Raw genomic sequence first — 23783 nt, 5'->3', positions numbered from 1 at the left:
AATAGAGTTAACTTAAACCAAATTACCGAGAAACTTTTATCCCGATAATTAAATACTTTACGAAACATAACTTAAAATATTTTGAATAATATGTAAATAAAACAAGATAAAATATTTTTGGTATTTTATAAAAAATAAAAGAATGTATATACAAGAAAAAATATCCGAAACTAAAATCTTTTTTTTTTTTGTATTTTTTTTTATATTTTTCAAAAGCAGTACATATTTTTGTATTTTTGTCGAGTTTGAGCAGAGAATCATATTGACCAAATTGCCCTTCCATCACAGTTTTATATTTCAGCGATATTATGACTGGCGATAAGTCGGTCATTGGTATTGTTATCCACATAAATCAAATAACACACATTCAAGCATTTTTGTGATATGATTAATTTGTTCAATTAAAGCACAGAATATCAGAAACTATCAGACTCTAATCTCGGTTCAAGCTTAATTTGATTTTTGCCAAATCACCCCAACTTGACTTAAACCATTATATTGTTGATCAAAATTTTTGATACCAATTTTGAAATTTTGAGCAATGCATCAAGTTTCCTTTACTGTGAGTGAGTATGCACGAGTCCATCTGTCGGCTTACATACATTGTATCCCCTGGGGTCCGTTTCTTAATGGTATTAAGACGCGCGCAAGGGAGGAACAAATGTATGACTAACAGCGGATTTTGATCAAGTCAGTAATTTGGAAGTTTGTACTAAGTACAGCAGTGATCAAGTTTAATCACTTTGGGTTTGCTCTAGAAAGCGAGTGAAATATTCATGCTTATGAATACCCAGATGATTAAACCGCATAAAGACTCAAAGTGTCCAGAATCCTAACGCTTGTTATTTGCTTTATTTTATTTTTGGATGATCAAACAAGTATAAGGCTTGAGTATGACTGGTTATTACATTTCTGCCATCCTCACCGAGACTTTTGCTAGAGACTAACACCCCTTTCAATTTGGCGTTTCTTTATGTTTATATCACATACTTTACTCTACTGGGTTGTTTCAAGACCTACCAATGCACCAATGCAATTAAGCACACAGTCTTTTAAGCTTACTTTTTGCTAGATTTGGGGTCAAGATAATCAATGTACTATCATGTTCTCTTTTTGCTTCAAAAACTCAAAATTTTGAGGAGCATAAAATAAAGAAAAGATAAATTTAATCGCCCCAGTTAACTTAAGTTTATAAATAAATGGCTAACCATCAATTCACAAGTGAATAATAGGACCAAGACATGCAAGCATGCTTCACAAACTTAAATAACCGACATAATTTTCAGCGAGAAAATAATCTAAAAACGCCTGCAAAAATCTTTCTGGTTTTTCTCTATACAAACTTTAAAAACTCAATATTTTTGTCTTTTCAATTTTCTTATAAACAAAATAAACTTCACAATCTTTTTGGATTTTCGGATATTTCTGTACAATCATAAATCACATTCTTTTTGGTTTTTCAAAATTTTAAAATATTTTTGGTTTTTCTAAATATTTAAAAGAAAAAACATTAAAGAACAGAAATCACAATATTTTTGAATTTTGAAATTTTTTAATATTTTTGGATTTTATCTATACAAACGAAAAACACACTCTTTTTGTATTTTTTAGATTTTCACCCCCTAAAACCAAAATAAATTTTAAATGAAAAATATGACAGAAAATAAAGATAGTTATCCTTGTTTAAGGATATCAGCGAGGGTCTTCAATTTGTTTAAATCAAGCAAAAATTTAAAACGCGTTTTTTCAAAAGCTTTAGTAAATAGATCGGCTTTCTGAAAGTCAGTATGTACTTTCTCAAGGTCAATCAACTTCTTCTCAAAGCAATCCCGTATAAAGTGATATCGAATTTCGATATGTTTTGTTTTCGAATGTTGTACGGGATTCTTTGTGATAGAAATTGCAGCAGAATTATCAATCAAAATAGGAGTAGTAAGAAACTTCAAACCGTAGTCACGAATATGTTGTTGTATCCATAAAACCTGGGAACAGCAACTCGAGGCTGCAACATACTCAGCTTCGGCGGTTGAAGTGGAGACCGTTGTCTGCTTCTTACACTTCCAGGAAACAATCCGGTTTCATAAAATTGACATCCTGCAGTCGTTGATTTGAAGTTGATCTTGCAACCTCCATAGTCCGAGTCTGAATAGGCAGTAAGATCAAAAGTATCATCCATGGGGTACCACAACCTGATGTCTGGATTTCCCCTCAAAAACTGAAGAATTCTCTTGACTGCAGCTAGGTGAGTCACTCGTGGACCTGCTTGATACCTAGCACAAAGACAAACAGCAAACATAATATTAGGGCGAGAAGCAGCTAAATACATTAAAAAACCGATCATGGCACGATAGAGGGTAGGATCAACGGAATCCTCCAATTCATCCGGTGATAAATTGTGCCCTACTGGAAGAGGAGTAGAAGGGATTTTTCCGGCAGAAATCTTGAATCGGCTCAAGACGTCGTTCACATACTTAGTGTGGTGAATAAAAATTCCGTGAGCAGACTGGTGAACCTGCAACCCTAAAAAGAAATTCATCTCTCCCATCGAGCTCATCTCGAACTTTGTTTGCATGGACTTCTCGAACTCCTTACACAATGTGTCGTTTGTAGACCCAAAAATAATATCGTCGACATAAATCTGGACTAGGAGAAGATCGTCACCAACAGTTTTATGAAATAAAGTGCGGTCGACAGTCCCTCGTTTAAAGCCATTATCAGTCCGATGGTCGGCGAGCGTGCCATACCAAGCTCTCGGGGCTTGATGTAGACCATACAGGGCCTTGTTTAATCGGTAAACACGGTCCGGATAATCAGGATCTTCAAAACCAGGAGGCTGTAAAAAAACACTTCCTCGTGTAATTCACCATTGAGTAAAGCACTTTTAACATCCATTTGATAGACCTTGATATTCTTATAAGCTGCATATGCCAGGAAGATTCGAATCGACTCTAATCTTGCAACTGGAGCATATACCTCTGTGTAATCAATACCCTCCTGCTGATGAAAACCTTGCACCACTAGACGTGCTTTGTTTCTGACAATCACCCCTCGATCATCTTTCTTACACTTAAATACCCACTTAGTCGGAATGGCTTTCTTGACTCTAGCAGGTTTGTCTATTAAGTCCCAAACACCTAAACGTGCAAATTGCTGTAATTCTTCTTGCATAGCTTCTACCCAAGAAGGATCTTCAAGTGCCTTATGAGCTGTCTTTGTCTCAACTTGAGATAGAAAGTAAGAGAATTTAGCAAGATTTACAATTCCCGAAGAATGTAAGTTAGTGTAAGCACACAATATGTTATTATCACTTGACGAAGCAACTTGATGACGTGTACGAACGCCCACATCAAGTTCTCCAATGATGTTTTCCTGTGGATGATATCCATGAATCCGAAGAGTCGGAACCTCAGGAACAACAACATTATCAAATAAGTTAGTGTAATGTTCACCTAACTCGGGAGATGAAACATTATCACTATCAAGGTCAATAACTTGATCTTCAGCTTGATCATCATCAGAAGAAGTAGAAACATTATCAATAGCAACTGGAGAAACAACTTGAGATTCTTCAGTTGGAGCATCTGATTGAGCTTCAACATCATTATAACTTGAAAATCTTGGAATGGTCAAATGATCTTCAAAGTATGCTCGAACCAGATCTTCGTCGATGTGTTCAGTCGAAGGAGTAAATGAATTAAATAAACTATCGTAGTCAAACATCCAGTCTGGACCTTTCCCTTGAGGAGGAGTTGTGTACTTTTGACAGTCCACATGGTACCATTCTTCAACACAACCAGATGTTAAATTAAAAACCCTTTTCTTTGGAGATGCATATACCAAGAAATATCCTTCGATAGCTTTTTCTTCAAATTTACCCGAATCCTTCTTCAACATTGTACACGGACACCCAAATTTACCCGAATCCTTCTTAAATTACGTTTTCTATTATTTAATAGCTCGTAGCTTGTCTTCTTGAGTCGTTTCACAGTTAGAACTCGATTAAGTGTATAACAAGCTGTATTCACTGCCTCATTCCAGAATTGGACAGGAAACTTAGATCAGTGAGCATTGTGCGTGCAGCTTCAATCAGAGTTCTATTTTTCCGTTCAGCAACACCGTTTTGTTGAGGTACATAAGGTGCACAATATTCTCGGTGAATTCCATTTTGAATACAAAAGAAATCCAATATAGTGTTTTTGAATTCAGTACCATTATCACTTCGGATTCTCCTCACCTTTTTTTTATACAGTGATTCGATCTTAGTAATAAGATTTTGTACCAAAACCGGTGTTTGATCCTTCGAACTCATAAATAATACCCAAGAGTATCTTGAATAATCATTAGTCACTACAAGACAATACCAATCCCCAGAAATACTCGCACAATTCACAAGACCAAACAAATCCATATGAAGTCGTTCAAGAGGAGTATCAATGGAATTCAATAACTTAGAGGGATGTGTCTTCTTCTTCTGCTTGCCCTTTTTGCATGCAACGCAGTGATCGGATAACTTAAAATTCTTTAACGAGACACCCTCAACTAAGTCATTTGCCATTAAATAATTCATCTTTCTGACATGTATGTGACCCATTCTACGATGCCATAGAATCGAGTCTTTCTTGGTTGCTTTCGAGACAAAACATGCTTCGATCGATGTGGATACCTTAGAACTCATATTTAATACATAAATATCATTTGATCGTGGTGATCGCATGGCAACCATGTCCTCGGGAATAACATAACTCGGTTTCAAGATAAGACATTCTTTGTCAGTAAATATCGTAGTGTACTTTTTATCACAAATCTGCGATACACTCAATAAGTTATGATCAACTTTATCGCAATAATTCACTTTCTCAAACGTAATGTGACCATTTGAAACTTCACCCTCTTGTGTGATCATGCCCCCAGAATTCCCAACAAACGCTACATAACCCCCTTCAATATTTCTTACGTTGGTTAATAGGTCGAGATTCCCAGTGATATGACGAGAACATCCGCTATCCATGATCCAGTTTTCACCAGAGATGATCTTGGATGAACCCTACACACAAATGAAAGTGATTAGTTCAAAAAGGCAGCCCATGCCTCAGTCTTGGGCACCTTTTGGTTTTCTCTTTGATCATTAACTTGAACAGATTTCAACTGTTGTTCAGCCACTTGTGAATAAGTTACCGGCTTTCTAGACTTTCGTCTTAAGTAAGCTGCCTGAACAATGTTTGAATTCTTGTTCTAACATATGGGTTCAGTTGAAACGAATTTTGGTTTCACTTGACCATGTGTCTCATTGACATGAAGAACCTTCCGAGGATTCACATTAGAGAACAAAATATGAGTATCATCAGCATACGACATAGGTCGTTTCCGGATCTCCTTGACCAATGGAATTGGCTTAGATTTGTCCTTGATAAAAGGATGAAGATTCTGATAGTTCTGCTGACTACAATTCCTCACAACATGACCCTGTTGACCACAAAGAAACAACTTCGCATGTCTACACGATGTTGCTGTGAGATATTCGGAATGAATGACCCAGAAGTTTGATGATGACTCACATTTTTAGTCATGCTCTTAACAAACTCATCAGATAATTCCGATTTCTTCTTTAGGTAAAAATCTAAATTAGAACAGTTCGAAAAACTTTTTAGTGTATCTGTCCCATTTGACTTCACAAAGTTAATTTTCTTAGCTTGTTTTAAAAGTTGTTTTGCCTTAGTCAATGGGTCAGATTAATTGATGTTTTTGTTTGAGCATACACACGTTCAAGTTCTTGAATTTTTGAAGTTTCATTGACAAAAACACTCTCAATAAGTTCAGGTTTGATAATACTTATTGGAATATCTTTTTCAGTGAACATCGTATCCATTCCTTTTAACTTAAAAACTCTAGCAGCAGATGGGATTAATGAAACGCATTAAATCCTCATCAGAAATTTTTGGTTTTTCTGACTTCTTTGCCTTCACAGAGTTCACTTTCATCGGATTTTCCTTTTTCACTTGAGGTTTGTGTGAACCATACACTGCTTCCTCAAATTCGTGAGGTTCACACAGAATGTGATTAGAACTAGGAATGTTCTAATTCTTGTGTATAATCTCAGGTTCAAACACACCCTCAATAATGACATTGTCATCTTGTTCAACAAACACCTTTTTGCTTTGAACATGATATTTTTGAGGAGCAACTTGGGTTTTAACATTTTCAGATTTAACAGATTTAACATTTTCTGAAATCACAGGTTTTTTCAAAATTACCTCTTCTTCCTTTTTGGCAAAAGGATTCATTTTATAATCATTGTGAAATGGTGGAGGAATTTCAACAAAACCTATACCTTTCTTAGAGTCCTTTTGTTTTCCAGAAACTTCGATAATTTTATTTAATAAAAACGAAGAATTTCGAAATTACCCAACTTGTTTTTCAACTCAAGAACCTCATTCTCAAGCTCAGTTATCTTAGAACGATGTTTCAATATTTCTTGAAACTTTTGGTCATTAATTGTCATTTTGACAGATAACTCGGCTTTGAGATCATGGTTACTTGTCGACAATGCTTCAATCTTTTCTCGAGATCTCATTTGAGATTCAAGAGATTGTCAATAAGTATCTTTCAGAGAAGCAATTTCTCGTATAAGACTATCATTTTGGTTTTTAAAAGCTTCTAACTTTGATTTGTTATATTCACAGTCAACACATGATACCTTAACAGATGAAGTAGCAGAAATAGAGTTACTAACCTCATTGATTTTGGCCATGCAAGCAAATATTGATTTGAAAGACTTGTCGCGAGAGTCGTCAGAATCAGATCCAGAATCATTATCGGAAGACATCTCACTAGTAGTTGCATCTTGACAATCATTGTGTAATCCAAACATAGCCAAATTTGCTTGAACATCATTGCATATTAACCGTTGTGACCAATCAGTTCCATCTGCTAACATTGCTTGTGTTGTAGAAGAAGATGATTTCTTTTCAGCATCACTTCCTCGTGAAGAAGAAGCATTTTGATTTTGACCACGAGAACCAGTGTATTCTTTCCTTGGTTTGTCACATTCCTTTGCGAAATGCCCAAATTCTTGACAATTATAACACTTTACTTTTAATTTGTCAAAACCCAACTTCTTGTTTAAAGCTGGAAGATCTTTTCCAGTTCTCTGCATGAATCTTTTAACTTTACGGACGATCATATCCATGTTACATTTTAAATCCATGATTTCTAGATCATCTGGATCTATCTGATCATAGTCCTCATCTATTAAATCACTTGTGGCAATCTTACTACTCACTAAGTTTTCATATGAAGACATAAAAGCTGTCAGAAAAGCAAAGTTTTGCTCAGCTTCCTTCATATTAACACTAGGTGGTGTAGCAAATGGATTTGTATTAGTTGAACTTCCAGAACCACCCGAATTACTAGCAGAGTAAAAACAAACTTTTGGATCATTAACCATAGTTGATACTTGTTCACTTGCAGCATGAGTAAGAAAAGCAGTGATTGGAGAGATCGTTGAACTAAGAGGCATACTTCCACCATAGAAAGCTGGATCTTGATTTTCTTTGGAGGATTTTTGACACTTAAGATCATACTCTCTGGCTTCGATCTTTTGTAAAAATTCAAGTGCCGTCAAGTCTTCATTCAAGAAATAGTCATTTTCTTTCAAGACCATTAGAAATGTTGAGTAAGAACTTGGAAGCACACTCTTAATAGTGTCAATTTTATCCCTCTCAGAAATCTCCATTTTCATCTTGTCCATTTCAGCGATTAAATGACTAAATCTAGTAGTCATCTCTTCAACTGTTTCTCCCTTCAATAAATTAAATTTTCGAATCTGAAACTTGAGCATCACTTTCTTACTCTCAGCTGTGTTTCCCATACTTCTCATACGCAGATGTTGAAATGAAGATGCACATCTCTTGATACTACCAACTTGGTAATGCCATAGTAAGAGTACAATAGGCTTTTATCTCGATTTCTAAAGCTTTCTTCTCTTCTTGTGAGTATTGAGATATAGCTTTAGGAACAAAACCAATAGTATCATCACCAATTAACGGTTCCTTATAAACTTTATTCAGACAATATGAGAAATCAGGTTGAACAGATCCCAAATGAGCACGAAACCGAGGTTCCCACTAGGCAAAGTCACTAAACTTCATCAAACGTGGACATGAGAACCAATCTCAGTATCCAATTGTAGCATTTGTTGCATCAACATGTTCTGAGAAGCCAATGCATACATACCGGCCATCTTTGAAAAGTTTCAAAAGTTTAAAGGGTTTAACGAATAAAGTTTAACGAACTGTATTTGTAGCAAACTGCAAACAGTTGTAGCGAACTGAGAACAGTTGTAGCGAACTGTGAACAGTGACTAACGAATCAACTCTTAACGAAGTTAAGATTGATCAATGGTGAAGTAACTTAACGAATGAGAAACTTGTTTAGCGAATCACAAGTCAACTTAACGAATTTACCAAACGAATCACAAAGGATTAGTTTAGCGAATCACAAAGGATTAGTTTATCGCATCAGATGATAATCAGTAACGAATCACTAAGGAATGCTTAGCGAAATAAGATAACGAATCAGCTAAAGTTGATAGCGAATCAACTATAACGAATCAGGTTGTTACAACCGTTTGTAACAAACTCTGACACCTTATGCCACGTGGCAAAGGTTGTTAGGACACAAATCCCAAGTTGGACGCGTGTCACACGAATTGGTTAATCTAGATAACGAACTAGATAACACGAACCAATAACTCACACGAACGGGCTAACGAACAAGGTAACGAAGTAATAAATTTGATAACGAATCACGAATAAACATATAGCGAATCACCAGGAAGATGATAGCGAATTACGTTCATCTTCAAATCTTCAAATATTCAACATAATTTTCCAGAAATTATGAAGAACAACCCAGAAACCCAGAATTGTCAAATTCGTAATACTACCTATCAAACTCCTCGTAATCTAATTCCGAATCCAGTACAGACAACCTCGTGACCAAACGATTTCAATTACTCAACCAATTTAACCAATAACAAAACTCTGTTTCGGACTTAAACCGAAAACATAACCAAAACACACAAATCCAAATCAAACCTCAATTCCACTTAACCAAACCTCTCCAATACCTTAACCATCTCAAAACCAGTCCAATCCAACCATAATTCAATCAATTCAATCCAAAATCGATTCAAAACTTCTTAAACAGAAAAACTTAATAAACATGATAACAAAATCAGCACCAAATCAAGTGTATGAGCACCAACAGCTCTGATACCACTTGTTGGAACCCGAGTGATTCGTATCAATAACAATAACAACGAACAGATCTCAGATCTGTGAATATACTATTAATACGTTTAAGGATCTAGCTCATAATTAACATCAATTCAGTGTTATATATGTATATCTATTATCAATATATTATCTTTATAATATTAGGTGAAGCTTGAGAGAGAGTTTGGACAACAATTCGTTAATTAACTCCAAAACTTCTATTAAACACTGAACATGGTTCACTATATATAGAAGGTGACCTGGTTCGCTAACATCCCCTAGCGAACCAGCCTCTCCTTCGTTACATACATTAACATAGCGAAACACCCCCTGATTCGATAACATCCCCTAACGAATCAGGAGGGAATACATTAACAGTCTAGTTCGCTAACATCGCCTAGCGAACTAGCCTATAACTTAACGAACTAGTTAATAAACAAACTATTTATTACATTAAACATAAATAAAACGTTAACGATAAATACAAAGACTCAAAATGAATGCATTGACCTAAAAACTGAATGCATTGACCTAAAAACTGCACTAACAAATCTCTACAGATTCACAGGATAGCCATTGACCTAAAAACATAATGCATTTGGGACAATTATAACTTGTTTCTTGTTCCTTCACTTAAAACTATGTCAATATCTTTGACTTTGAAAGGACATATATTCACATGTATGTTTGGTCCTGTTGACCACTTGTAGTCAAACAGGATAGCCATTTACCTGACAATGAAGAGATATTGGGGTGATTGAATATTAAACTGTGTTAATTATGGGAAATGATAGTACATTGATTACTTAGCTGATCATATGGAATTAATGGGCTAAAAGGACCATAGTATAGTCATTAACATGTATGGTTGCTTTCTCATGATGATGTAAAATCTGAGGTGATATAAACATAATGAATTTGCTAATCTTTATATGGAGATACATAGTTTTCTTTGCATGTCTCAAGATAAATCTCTCCAAATGATAGGCAGAAAAGTGATTACCCAGTCATACACAAGCCTGTTGTTATTTGGTCAACCAAAAAAATGAAACATCTTTAAATATGACAAAGAACATGCTTTAAGAAAATTTGAGAAAATATCAAAAAACAAGGGGAAGAATGAATAAATCAACCAAAAGTTGATAAGTGTTTTAAATATTTTATCAAACAAGAGAGTTACAACTAAGAACTACAAAGATGTTGACAAAATCTGTCTCATCTTGAATGAAAGGCATGTTATTTAACAGTAAGTCCAACGTTCAACCTCTATATATGTTTGAATATCAAAAATACAAAAATATTCAATAAATTCTGTCATACAAAAACAAGTTTTTGACCAAATACAGGAGGTTGGAGTCAATTTGGGGTGATCTGGGGAAAGCCAAATAAGCTTTGAGAAGAGATGTGAGGCATCATAACACAATTTTGACCATTAATGCATTATGCTTAAATTGAACCTTAATCATATCACCAAAGAAATGAAACTCATGCTAAGTTTATACCTGCTGTTAACCTAACTATGTTGTCATAATAATGCTGAGAGTGAAGTATTGAGAAAGCTACTTAGTCAATATGATCACATTCTTGACATCATTTCAGAAAATGGAACAAACTGTTTTGAAGGGAAATACAACTGAAATTTGATCTCTAAATGCACCATTTGCTCTTAGACTATGATCTGTCAAAAAAATGTTGCATTTTACTTTTAATAGGTTGAATATGTAAGTTCGGGTAAGGTTTGATGTTTTATAACCTTTCCGGGCACAAAACAGTTGAATATGTTTGAATATGTTATTTTGGGTAAGGTTTGATGATTTATGACCTTTCCGGACAAGCTTAGTCATTTTTGACTAATTTTATGATTTTCGGGCATGCTTTAAAGTGTTTACACTCTCCGGGTAGAGTACACTCTTGTACTAATTTCCCGAGCAAGCTTGAAGTCTTGAGATGATTATGTGTTATAGCTAGCTTTTAACAAGAAATTCTTGTTCCGGGAAAGCTTTGTATTTTATATGCTGATTGTTACTCCAAGCAAACTTTGTGAACTTAGGATTAGTACACTGAGTAAGCTTTGTGATTTGTGTGAATATGTTGTAAGGAAAGGTTTGTTAACCTTTCCGGACACACTTAGATATTATTATTTAAGTTTGTCATTTTCGGGTATGGTTTGACATGTTGAAATCTTTCGAGTAAGGTCATACCTGATGATTGAATACGTGTATCCTAGTAAGCTTATTGCTATCTTAGGTGTTTCGGGCAAGCTATTTGAAATTCTATACTTAACTGTTCAAGTGTTTTAATTTCATTCCTAGCATGCTCTGTGATATTTGTGTTTATGTTTTCTTTGAAATTACAAAAGTTTTCGGGCAAACTTTGTTATCCGGGCACACTTTATATTTCGGGTACACTTCTGTTACCTCAATATACTTGGTAATTTCAAAACTTGACTCTTCGAGTACACTGTATGCTAGAAGTCCTTTTCCGGGCACACTTTGTACTATAGGAAGGTTATTTGGGTATACTTTGCATAAGAAGGCTGTTCGGGCACGTTAAAACATTGTGAAGGTTGCTCGGGCACACTATGCTTCCAAGTATGCTTGAATGTATATGTTTTTAGTATGATTGATTGATTATGATCATTATTTCATTAGGGTTTATGCTAGATTAGGTCAATTAATTTGAACTCAAGAAATTTATAAGGGGATCTTAACTGATTCCTAGTAAGGATGTTTATTTGATGAATATACTTGATTATTTTACTTGTGATTAATTTCTCTAGAAATCTAGTATTTCGGGTAAGCTTTCTTCATAGTGTCTTGACTTTAAATTACTTAGCTTGACCAAGCAAGGTATGTAAGTAAAAGGATCGGGCAAACCTTGAAAATTTAAATGAAAATATTACCAAGCAAGGTTTGATGCCTATTTTTTGGGTAAGCTTTGTGTAAGTGGAAGTATACCGAGTAGACTTTGGATAGATTAAATTTTCCGAGTAAGGTTTTTATTAACTTAAATGATAATAAAGATTTTTAATATATCAAGTGGATAATGTTACTATTTGACAGCTAATAATTCACAAAATGACAAAAAACATTTAAAACCCACTTTCAAAAGGTATATAAGAGGGAGTTAGACAAAATTTTTAACATTATTTTTCCCTCTCTCTCCTTCCACTGCAACTGCTTACTCGCAAAGAAACCTAAACCGACTTATCACATTCAACTTTAATACAAAACCTAACTTGAATCAGCCCTCTAATTCCGAATCGGTAAGCAATAATAATGTGTTTTCCGATCACGATTAGACTATAATGGGCTTTGATTATGTATTTGATTACTAATACTCTGTTTATGTGTTTAGGTTATAAACTTGTCGAAGAACAGGTTCTTGATGATTTTCTCTCTCTTTCTTCTTTATTTTTATACCTTGAAATTATTTAAAGTACTGAACTTTAGACTAATTTCACTTTGAATATGTTTATTAATGTGATTCAGATAAGGCATACGATGAACCCAAATATGTCTTCGAACCAAAACACAACATGTGTGCATTGTTACAAGTCACACCTGACAATGACTCGATGGCGAGGATGATAACATGGATGGCACGGTCAAATGTCATTTTTGCGTTCACTGAAAGCCCTGTCATCTACAGAAATCATTCTTTGGATTTCTGGAGATCGGCAGAACTGGTTGAAGACATCAATGGTAAAAGAATCGAAGCAACCGTTGCTAGACAAGAAATACACAATACAGAAAGGTTGATAAGAAGATGTCTACGGTTAAATGATGGTGATCATAATTCTATAAACTTCAGCACACCTCACTTGATGAAGATATTTGAAGAGACAATGGGGTATCAAGGAACTGTACATGATGGACAGTTTCAAAAGGGTATGTTTCCTATGTTGTACAGGTTTCTTATTCACCATGTGATACATGGATTTGCTCCAATGAAGGGATCATGGACCTTGATGAGTCATGATTTGGCACCAAATATACCTTCACCACCACAAACACCACTACATCAAACCACTCAATCCCAACCTCAAACCCTAACCATAAGACAACTAGAAGCATCAACACATACATCCCCACCACCACAAACACCACCTACATATAGCCCAACTCACACAGATTCATTTATTCCAAGCCCACCTTATACACAATCACCACCACCATCCATTTTCCAAACTCACACCACAGAACAACCTGAGTTTGAACCTTTTTCTAAATCACCACCTACAACCTCACATACAGACACATTTCAAAGAAATATGGACTTAATGATAGAAAACTGCTAATTTGTGAAGAAGAAATGAGGAGGTGACTAATAAAAATGTGATGCTGTTCGAGAAGTTGGTACAAGCAAACTTGAGAATTCAAGATCTGGTGTAGGAGGTTGAGAAGACCTCAGCTGCCCCAAAACAGGGGGAGAATGAGTATAGGCCAACTGTCTCTGGTGTGAATGTTGAAGAAACTGTAACAGTTGTGGAGACTGCAGACAGTTTAAAATTGATTATGATTGATTATGATGATGGAGAGGAAAGTAGTGAGGAGAGGAGGATTGAGGATGATGAATATGAGGGTGATAGATCAGATGTAGGAGAACAGGATTATGATTACAATGAAGAAAGAATTTATGAAATGAGAAATGTGGAAAGGAATGAAGAGAATGTTGAGACAGAAGATAGGGTTGAAAAGACAAATGTTGAGGAAAATGTAGCTGCTACAGACAAAGCTACTGATGTCTTAATTAACATTCAAACTGGAGTTGAGACTGAAGTGTTGAATGAGGGGAATACTGTTGCTGAGGAGCCCATTACTCAAACTAAACAACCAGAAAGCTCCAAGAGGGCAGAGTATGATCCTGAGTTAGAGGCACTAGAAAAAGAGATTGATGACTATGTACAGTCTGAGGATGAAGAGGATGTGAGGAGGTGAATTGAGAAAGGTAAGGCAAAAATCAGTGTAGAAGAGCCTGTTAAGACATATCTAGAAAAATATGTGTCATTTAAAGATGATGCTATTGCCAATGAAGAAGCCTTAAGAGAACAAGAGACTTGATAAAGCTGAGAAGATATGGGATAAGTTTGAATCTTTGGCTGATCTTGATGATGATCAGTTGCAAAAGAGACTTGATAAAGAGAGAGATGCCGTGAAGAAAAAGATGGAAGAGAAAAACTGGGAGAGTCAAAAGTTTAGAGAATACCTCAGAAGGCACAACTATTCAGAGAAAGATCTATCTCACTTTAACTTTGACCAACTCCAAGATATATATAACAGTGAGAGAGAAAAGGTAATTGAGAAATGTGTTAGAGAAAATGAAGAACTTGAGAATATGGAAACTTTGAAGAAAAAGTATGGAGGTATGTGTGGATACCTGCTGGAGAGAGGTATGAAGCCTGAGATTGTTGAGAACCTATCCAGAAAATCAGTGTTGGACCAGTTATAACAAATTGAAAATAAAAGAAAAATTGAAGAGAGTCCAAGCTGAGAGCTCTACCAAACTGTCTGAACCAACTGATGAACCTCAAGCAAAGAAGAGAAGAATCCAAACTTTGAGGGAGAAACAAAAGAAACAGGCTGAAAAGGAAAAATCAAAAGAAGTGCCTACTGATGAAACACCCATCCCAGAGGAACCAAATTCTGAACTTGAGGATGAAAGAATAATTCCTTGGTAAAATGCTGAAATGATCAATATATTAAGGGGATAATGTTAAAACAAAGAGGTATGGATGAAGCCTCTTTCAATGCCTTGGAAAATGAAGATTTAAAAGAACTTTTCTATATTCTGAAGGCAGAGTGGATGAAGGCTCTAAGGGAAGGGGAAAACCCTAGAAGCTTTATAGATGGAAGGTTTATAACTGCAGGATTGTCTGACAATCCTGGTATAGAAAAGATGATGCTTCTTCTGAGGGACCTAGCAGGACAAGACATTGTTGAATTGGCCAACCTCCCACCTGAGATGGTAACTTCAATCTACATAAAAACCTTTAATTTGGGGCCTAGCAAACCAAAGAAGTCCATTCCATTTAGGCCACCAATTTCAAGAAGGTATCCACAAGGGGGAAGAGGTGAATCTAGTAGATCTATACAAGAGAGGACAACAAGACCACAATCCAATGTGGATATTCCAAGAGAACTCTAGTTTGATTCTGTTACTGAGTCTTTGAAAGTAATTATGGAAAGCCGATTGTTGAGAGACATAGTTTTAAGGAGTGATTTCTATGAATACACTCAAGAACAACTAGAAAGAATGGCCAGACTCAACTTGTATGATTACCGAAACAGAAGTAGGATGGTTGGACGACAGATGAATAATCTGTTAAAGTTCTTACTAGATGAAGCTGAGAAGGGTTTCCCATTCTTAAGTCAAAAGAAAAATTGGAAATTGATTCAGTTTCACAAGTCAAAGAGGACAGAAAAATTGAAAAGAATGGACATTGCTGAAAGAGATTTTATGATGAATGTCAGAGATAGGAATCCACTGTCAAATATGAACACATGCATAAGTCTTGAAAGAAGAATGAAACGGCCCAACTACATAGTGCAAAAGAATGGTACCATTGCTGAAATAGAATATAAGGAAAATGCTGGTCACTATGTACTGAAAAATTCTGATGGAAAAGTTCTGGCTATAATCAAGAAATATGTAGATTTGACCTACTTGCATAATGAAGACTTGATGGATATAAGAGATTTGGTGATTCCAGAAGGGCACATTCACTACCAAATTCTCAATATCTTTAGGGAAAGAGCTGCATCTGTAATGGCAATGAGAAGACAAGCTGCCTACAATGAATGGAAAAGACAAAATTCCTAGATTAGGCTTTGTGACTTAATGTCTTCGGACAACTTTTGAATATGTAATTTGTTTATGTTATTTGATTATGTGAATTTGAACATTAATTTGATATGTATTTTTGACTAAGTGTAAGTAACCTTAGAAATGTTTTGGGTCAGATGAGGTGTTCCAATATAGGGGGAGATTATTGAATCAAAGATTTGACCAAAATGAAGTACATGGAAGATTGGAAATCTTCTCAACCTCCTCAGAATTCGCTAAGTATGGATCCGGGCACACTTTAGACCTCCGAGCAAGCTTTTACTTAGCCGGGTACGATATTTTGTCTATCGGGCAAGGTTATCTTCATGTAGTCTTATTTAATGGATATCCGAGAAGGGTTTGCAAATTAGTGCATTTCCGGGCAAGGTTCACTAATTTATGTAGATCCGGGCAAGGTTCACTTTGTCAAGCAAGTCTGTTCTTCATAGCCAAGTAAGGTTCACTCCCGAGTAAGCTTTTGGCTAACCAAGTCCATGAAGCCAAGTAATTGGAAGACTGGGCAAGGTATTCATTAATAATAGTGGTCCGAACAAGCTTGATGTAAATGGAATATCTCTAAGTAACATCGGGCAAGGTTCAACTCAAGCAAGGTACAGTACTCCCGAGTACACTTGGCTAATAAGTTATTTTATAACAAAGAGTTGAAATGGACCATTGAAGAACAAGGTTTCTCGTAAGGGTTTGTCGGGCAAAGTCTGGCAAAGTCAAGAAGACTGAAGTCTACCCGGTGAGTATTTTACTTGCTAAAATACTCTTCAAGTAAAGTCTACCCGGAAACTGATCCCAGGCACACTTCTATGTTACCAAGTCCTGAAGGATGGTAGAGTACACAACGTACTCGGAAAGTGAAGATTAATGCAAAGCCTACCAAGAAGACTTGTTTTACACTTAGAATATATTCTGATTATGTAATTTGAATATGTATGTACGTTTGGGGTTTCTAGAAGGAATGACAGCTATCCTAGGATGGCAGGCCTATAAAAGAAATAATTTAGGGAACGCCTCCTACGGATTCTAGCCTTTACACTTTTGGATAAGAAAGAATATTTTCCTTGAAAGTGACGGCTGTCCTAGAATACGTACGGAAAAATCCTCCTTCAAGAAACCCTAAATCGATTATCCAATTTGTATGATGAAAGTTATATGAATGGAAATCTTTTGAGTGAATCTTGTTTGTGTTGGTTACCTTTGAAAACTGTTTATGCAACCGTATGTTTGTTATTGATTCCGCCTTTTACAAACGGTCGTCTTTCAAAATATAGCAACCCGTCATTAACTCCCTTGTCGACACATCAATTTGTGTGAGTTATGACACGATTAAGTAAGATCCAGCTGAAATAAGGGACCCGACAGACAAATTGCCTCAACTACCCAAATTGACTCCAAAGATGATCAAGAACAATGAAAGGATGAAAATAGAACACGTGTCTTTTGACATATGTGAAAGGCCAAAAGTCAGTTACAATGCTGTTAGGCCACCAAGAAAAACTCTTTTGAAAAGGTTGAGTGAGAATAACAAGAATAGGGTCACTAAAACAGTTGAGAGTGAAAATTTCATTCTAGTATACCCTGTTTTCTCTAGCCATGAAGTGTTTGACATTGGAGAAGTTGAAACCATGGAGGAGTATGAGAAAAGACAGTCAAGACACAAGGGAAACCTGGATGAAGAGCCATTGAGTTTTGAAAAAATTCATCTTTGTGAAGAGAAAGATTGAAAGACAAGATATCAAGATAGAAAAGTTTGTTCCTGTTTCAGTTGACTTTGATGGATTGAAGACTTAGAAATCACTTGGTGTTAAACCACCTAGACCAAGTGAAAGATTCAAGAAGGGAAATGATAGTACATTGACTACTTATCCAATCATATGGATTTAGTAGGCTAAAAAGGCACTTAGTACAGTCATTGACATGTATGGTTGGTTTCCCATGATGTGAAAATCTAAGGTGATATAAACATAAAGAAACTGCTAAGCTTAATGTGGAGTTACATTGTTGTCTTTGCATGTTCCAAGATAATTCTTTCCAAATGATAGGCAGAAAAGTGATTATCCGGTCATACACGAGCCCATTGGTATTTGGTCTTCAAAATGAAGTATTTTCAAAGTAATGACAAAGAACAAAGTTGGGCAAAATGTATTATTTAAACAACACAATGTTGTTATATCCTCACAAGCCTTATGATAAAAAACAATTCATAAGTTCTGTCATTAAAAGTTTTTAAACCAAATCCACGGGGTCAAAGTCAAGTCGGGGTGATCTAGAGAAAGCCAAATAAGCCTTGAGAATAGATATGAAGCATCAGAAAATAATATGTGTTATCCATTTAATCTAATGCATATTAAATGAACCTTAATCATATCACCAAAGAGATGAAATTCATGCTAAGTCTAGACCTGCTGTTAACCTGTCTATGTTGTCATAATAATGCGGAGAATGAAGTATTGAGAAAGCTACTTAGTCAATATGATCCCATACTTGAGATCTTTTCAACAAAATAAAAGAACTTGTTTTGAAAAGAAACATGACTGAAATTTGATCTCTTAATGCACCATTTGCTCTCAAACAATGATTTTTATTGATAAATATAACTGATATTTGGTTTAAGTCAAATAGTGTTGCATTTTGCCTTCAAAAAGGTTGAATATGTATTTTCGGGTAAGGTTTGATGTTTTATAACCTTTCCGAGCATACTTAGATGTTTTTGTCTAAGTTTATCAATTTCGAGCATGCTTTGAAGTTTTTAACATTTTTCGGGTAGAATTCACTATTTTACTTGAAATTTAACTTTCCGAGCAAGCTTGATATTTGTTTATGTTTGAATATGATGTTTACTAGCAAGCTTTTATATAGTTAGGACTTTCGAGCATACTTTAGTGTTTTGTTTGAAAGGACATCTGTTTCTAGCAAACTAGTTGATATGATTGATTGCACTGTTCACCAGCAAGCTTTGTTGATTTATAAACTTTCTAGCAAAGTTAACTATTTTATAGGTTGTTTAAGTAAGTCTAGCAAGCTTTGTGATTAGATGTGATATTCTAGAAAGCTTTAGTGATTTTGGACTTCATAGCACACTTAGGTGTTTGTTTTACTGTTTAAACTAATTTCTAGCAAGCTATGTGTTACTTATAATGTTGACTGTTGTTCTTCATCTTGATTTTGACTTTGACCAAGCAGGTCAAAGAACAAGTCTTAATTATTGGACCATTCGTTAATCTTAGCGAATTGGGACTGTTTCGTGTCCAATTCTTTAAGATCTTATGCGAACTAGCTAAGCGAATAAGACTTTACACGAATCAGATATGGAATCGCCTAAAATATAACGAACTAGTTTTTAGTTCGTCAAGATTAAATAGTATTTCGCTATGCCCAGTCCGTTAGGTAATTTACTTGATAGCGAATCGCCTGATTCGTTACTTTATTGTAACGAATCAGTGTGATTATTAACGAATGACATTTATGAATCAATTTAATATTCATTTAATTTAATTAAAGAATTTAAATTGTCTAAAACGCGTAAATAAATTAACTACACATATACTTTGACTATGTATTTACACCATCTATAAATATCTTGATATATTTTGATATATTATACATCTTCTCATATTCTCTTTTATTTAAACAGTAAAACATGGCTGATCAAGGACAACAAAATTAACCACCACCATAACAACCTCCACAGGAGCAACCACCACAACAAGAACAACAAGCTGAAGTGATCTTACTACCGTTTGATAAAAAGCACAACATTTGTGCTTATGTTGATCAAGATGTACCTGATTTGGAAACATCTGGAGATATGCTGACTTTCTTACGACGATCAAAGATACACTATGCCATTACCGCTAGACCTAAGGTGTATCTGAGTATTATTAGACAATTTTGGAATACGGTTGAACTTGTTGAGGAAGATAATTCTGTTAGAGCTACAATCAATCGAACTCCAAGTACGATTGATGTTGCAGTCATTCGCCGAGTACTTCAATTTGATGATAATGACGACAACCCAAGTGAATTTGACAGACAACTGGTTAGAGGCTTATTATAGTAATTTCGGCAATTCCGCTGCTTCGGCTCAAAGCGGCGAGAAGGGGTGAAGCTGAGGTTAGAAAAGGTTTCTCCCGCTGTTGCTAGTTCTTCCGTTGTTGGTAGTTCCTCAGGTCGGGTTGTTTCTTTTTCAGAGCTTTTTCAATTCTTTTGCAAAGGCATAATGATAGTAGGGTTGGGATATCCCCGCCCTCCGAACCGGACGTGAGGGTCTCCCCTCATCCGGCTCTCTGCACACGCTTGAATTATAGGGGTGATGTTCTTAGGTCCATGTTAAGCAAGAACGGGTTGTGTGCACCATACAAGTATCTTCTACATGTTTTACTTCACTGTATGAGTGGACGTCGGGGTGGATTTCAAGAGTGTAGATAGAGTTTGCAGTAAGCCTTTGTGGCTTTGATTCTGAACAAGCCGTTTAACTATTCTGAGTTAGTCTTCGATCATTTGAAGGAACAGGTTCAACAAACTCTTCACTCAAAGAAATTCTTGATGTACCCTCGTTTCTTACAGCTTATTATTCAAGATTAGATTCCGAATTTGGCTATTGATCGGACGAGGGTGAATGACATACTTCATCAAGAACACATGACTGCTGACACCGTTCATCGAATGTTGACTTATAGAAAAGAGAAGCCAAAGGATAAACGGTTGATTGGTCATATAATCAATCCGAATTATGAATGTCCTCCTAATGAGCGCTGGATCCACGATGAAGGGGGAGAAGATGGGAATGGTGATGATGGTGATAATGATGGGAATGATGGTGATGGTGGAGCAAGTGATGCTGCATTTCAAGAACAACAATAGGCAGTTAATGCTGCTTTAGCTGCCACCATTAAAGCTCACAAAGAAAGGAAAAGAAAAGGAAAAGCTGTGGCAACTGACGAACCATCAAATAAGCCTCGAGTGTCTGCTAGGGCTGGGGTAATCATTGGAGCCCCACCACCACGTCAATCAACGCCTCAACACTCTGCAGTGCCGCCTACTACTAGCACTCCGATGCTTACATTGACGACGACGTTGGTGTCACATGAAAGGCTTGGTCTTATTCCTCAAATGGCGTTAACTGAGATACCAAGGCCTCCTACAGCATTGTCTACAGTATCTCCAACAGCATCAATGAGACCTCCTCCTCCTCCTACAACTACTCATCCTCCTCCACCTCCGCCAAGTGATGTTTCTTTTATGAGAATTACTCGGCCTCAAGGACCTGTTCAACCTGTTCACCCGTCCTTATACAACTTGCCACCAGGTCGTCAAACTGAAATGCTGTTGAATCTTCTCCACCTCTATGAAAACCAAATGGCAGCTGACCGTCAGAACCATGAAAAACTTATGGAGAATCAACAACGGATGATGGGGTACATTTCTTTCTGCCAAAAGGAGACTAAAGCCCTCCGTGAGATTGTTACGTCTCAGGGGGTGAAATTGAAAGAGCAGGAGGAAATTATCCTACAACTGACGTGTAAAGATGATGCACTGAAACGACTCAAGAATGATGATGAGGATCCTGACGAGTCGGGTGCTAGGGGTGAGCCGAAACAATCTCACGGTTCATCTACTAGTGCTGGTACTAGTGGGGGTGAAGACTCGAGCCAACATATTATTATTTATCAAGATCCAACAGCTGCCAAGCCAATTGAAATGATTGCGGCTAACACGGTGATATTTGTGGATGGATCAGGGGTGGTTAATAGTGTGGTGAATAGATATGAGATACAGGTTGGGGAGTTCGTGGAAAGATCTGTGACACGGATGCAGATTTCTATACTACTTGGGCTGAATGACGATCAGTTAAATACTTTAGAGGCTGAGCCCGATGTTGAGGTAGAGAATGAGGAAGGGTTGGAAGTGGATCCGTCGATTTAGATGAATACGGATTTTATTTATACGGATGAGGACGTAGAGATGGAGGATGTGACTGCTGATGAGTACCCGGACTTGTATCAACACAAAAATGTTGATCAAGGTGCTCCGGCATTTCATGAAGAGGTGATGAAAGAAGCTGAGGACTGTCTTGAAGTGAAGTCCAAAGTTAAAGGTTTTTATACCGGGGAACCGTTTGATCCGACAGTTGATGAGATTAATAGCTGGTTCAGGTTTAAAGCTGCGGGTAAAATTATTAAAGCACATCAAATTGTTGATCAAGAACGCAAAGATACAGCTGAAGCTTGGATCAAGGAAAATCAAGTGACTACCTTCAAGACCGTGTCTAAAGTACATGGTAATATTGTCTCATGGCTCTATGACTCTGACCTTAAGGTATGTATAATCAAGTGGGGAAAGGGGGTCGGATATTACGAGAAGATAAGGGACGTTCTGACTTTACCGCGGTGGGATGTTCGTACCCTCGCGAGACGTCCATTTATAAATCATGGGGGTCACCAGCATGCTGATATGATTTATCAGCACTTATTATTTGAGGTCAATCACGGCTTCAAGTTCTTCAAGCCCCAGGTCCCAAGACGAAAGCGTATCGATGAGATTGATCCGAGGACGGGCTGGAGGAAACCGGTTTTGAAGGTGAAGCCGCCCAAGACTATGAAGCAGGTTCCTGTAAAGACGATGCCTCAAGATATGTATATTTCCTTCAACCGCTGGTACTATGACAACCGTACCAGCGAGGCCGTCATTATTTTGTGGAGAGGTCTGAAGACTAAGCTTATCAAGGTAATCGACTCGATGTGGTTGGTTAATTTATCAGAGACCGACAATGACGTGCTCTTCAGGAAGCAGATCTTGTTCGAGCGCCAAGAAGACTATGACCTGGCTAAGAAATTCCAACGAGTTGTTCGTGTGTGTCATGAACATGGAATTCATAGTTACAGAGACTGGCAGTCCAAGCGCTTCAAATAAGTTAAAGACAAAGAGCTCAAGACGAGGGGTATCTGTTAGTGCACGGTTTTGCATCTTGAGTCTTTGTATTTATCGTTAACATTTTATTTATGTTTAATGTAATAAATAGTTTATTTATTAGTTAGTTCGTTAAGTTAGAGTCTAGTTCGCTAGGGGATGTTAGCGAACTAGACATTAAACGTATTCCCTCCTGTTTCGTTAGGGATGTTAATGAATCAGGGGGGTGTCTTGCTAAGTTAATGTATGTAACGAAGGAGAGGCTGGTTCGCTAGGGGATGCTAGCGAACCAGATCACCTTCTATATATAGTGAACCCCTGTTCGCTTTTTAATATAAGTTCTGAGTTAATTAACGAATTGCTGTCCAAATTCTCTCTCAAGCTTCACTATAATATTATACAAACACTACTGATAACATATTGATAATAGATATACATATATAACACTGATTCAACGTTAATTATGAGCTAGATCCTCAATCGTATTAATAGTATATACACAGATCTGAGATCTGTTCGTTGTTATTGTTATTGAAACGAATCAAGAGTTCCAACAAGTGGTATCAGAGCTGTTGGTGCTCATTACACTTGATTTGGTGTTGATTTTGTTATCGTTTTTATTAAATTTTTTGTTTAAGGTATTGGATAGGTTTGGTTAAGTGGAATTGAGGTTTGAATTGGATTTGTGTGGTTTGATTTTGGTTTCGGGTTAAGTCCAAAACAGGGGATCGTTATTGGTTAAATTGAATTGGTTATTGATGT

At 36.4% G+C, this 23783-nt stretch overlaps 1 protein-coding gene across 2 annotated transcripts in view; it reads left to right on the top strand.

The window, feature by feature from the left end:
* The window catches only part of LOC143604242 (uncharacterized), a 242202-nt gene extending 219136 nt beyond the window's left edge, over positions 1-23066 (top strand). The window contains exon 2 of one of the 2 annotated variants that reach the window (XM_077081000.1): positions 20893-23066. In XM_077081000.1, coding sequence (XP_076937115.1) covers positions 22038-23024 — 987 coding nt within the window. In that variant the 5' untranslated portion in view covers positions 20893-22037 and the 3' untranslated portion in view covers positions 23025-23066. The remainder of the gene's footprint in view (positions 1-20892) is intronic. The other variant, XM_077081409.1, reaches the window with a different exon arrangement.
* The last annotated feature ends 717 nt before the right edge of the window (positions 23067-23783 follow it).

The sequence above is a fragment of the Bidens hawaiensis genome, unplaced genomic scaffold (genome assembly GCF_021521415.1).
Source record: "Bidens hawaiensis isolate Kalapana, Puna unplaced genomic scaffold, B.hawaiensis_p1.1 tig00000001_1, whole genome shotgun sequence".
NCBI classification, from domain to species: Eukaryota; Viridiplantae; Streptophyta; class Magnoliopsida; order Asterales; family Asteraceae; genus Bidens; species Bidens hawaiensis.
Note: the sequence above shows the minus strand (reverse complement) of the source record. Positions and strands in the feature narration are given on the sequence as shown.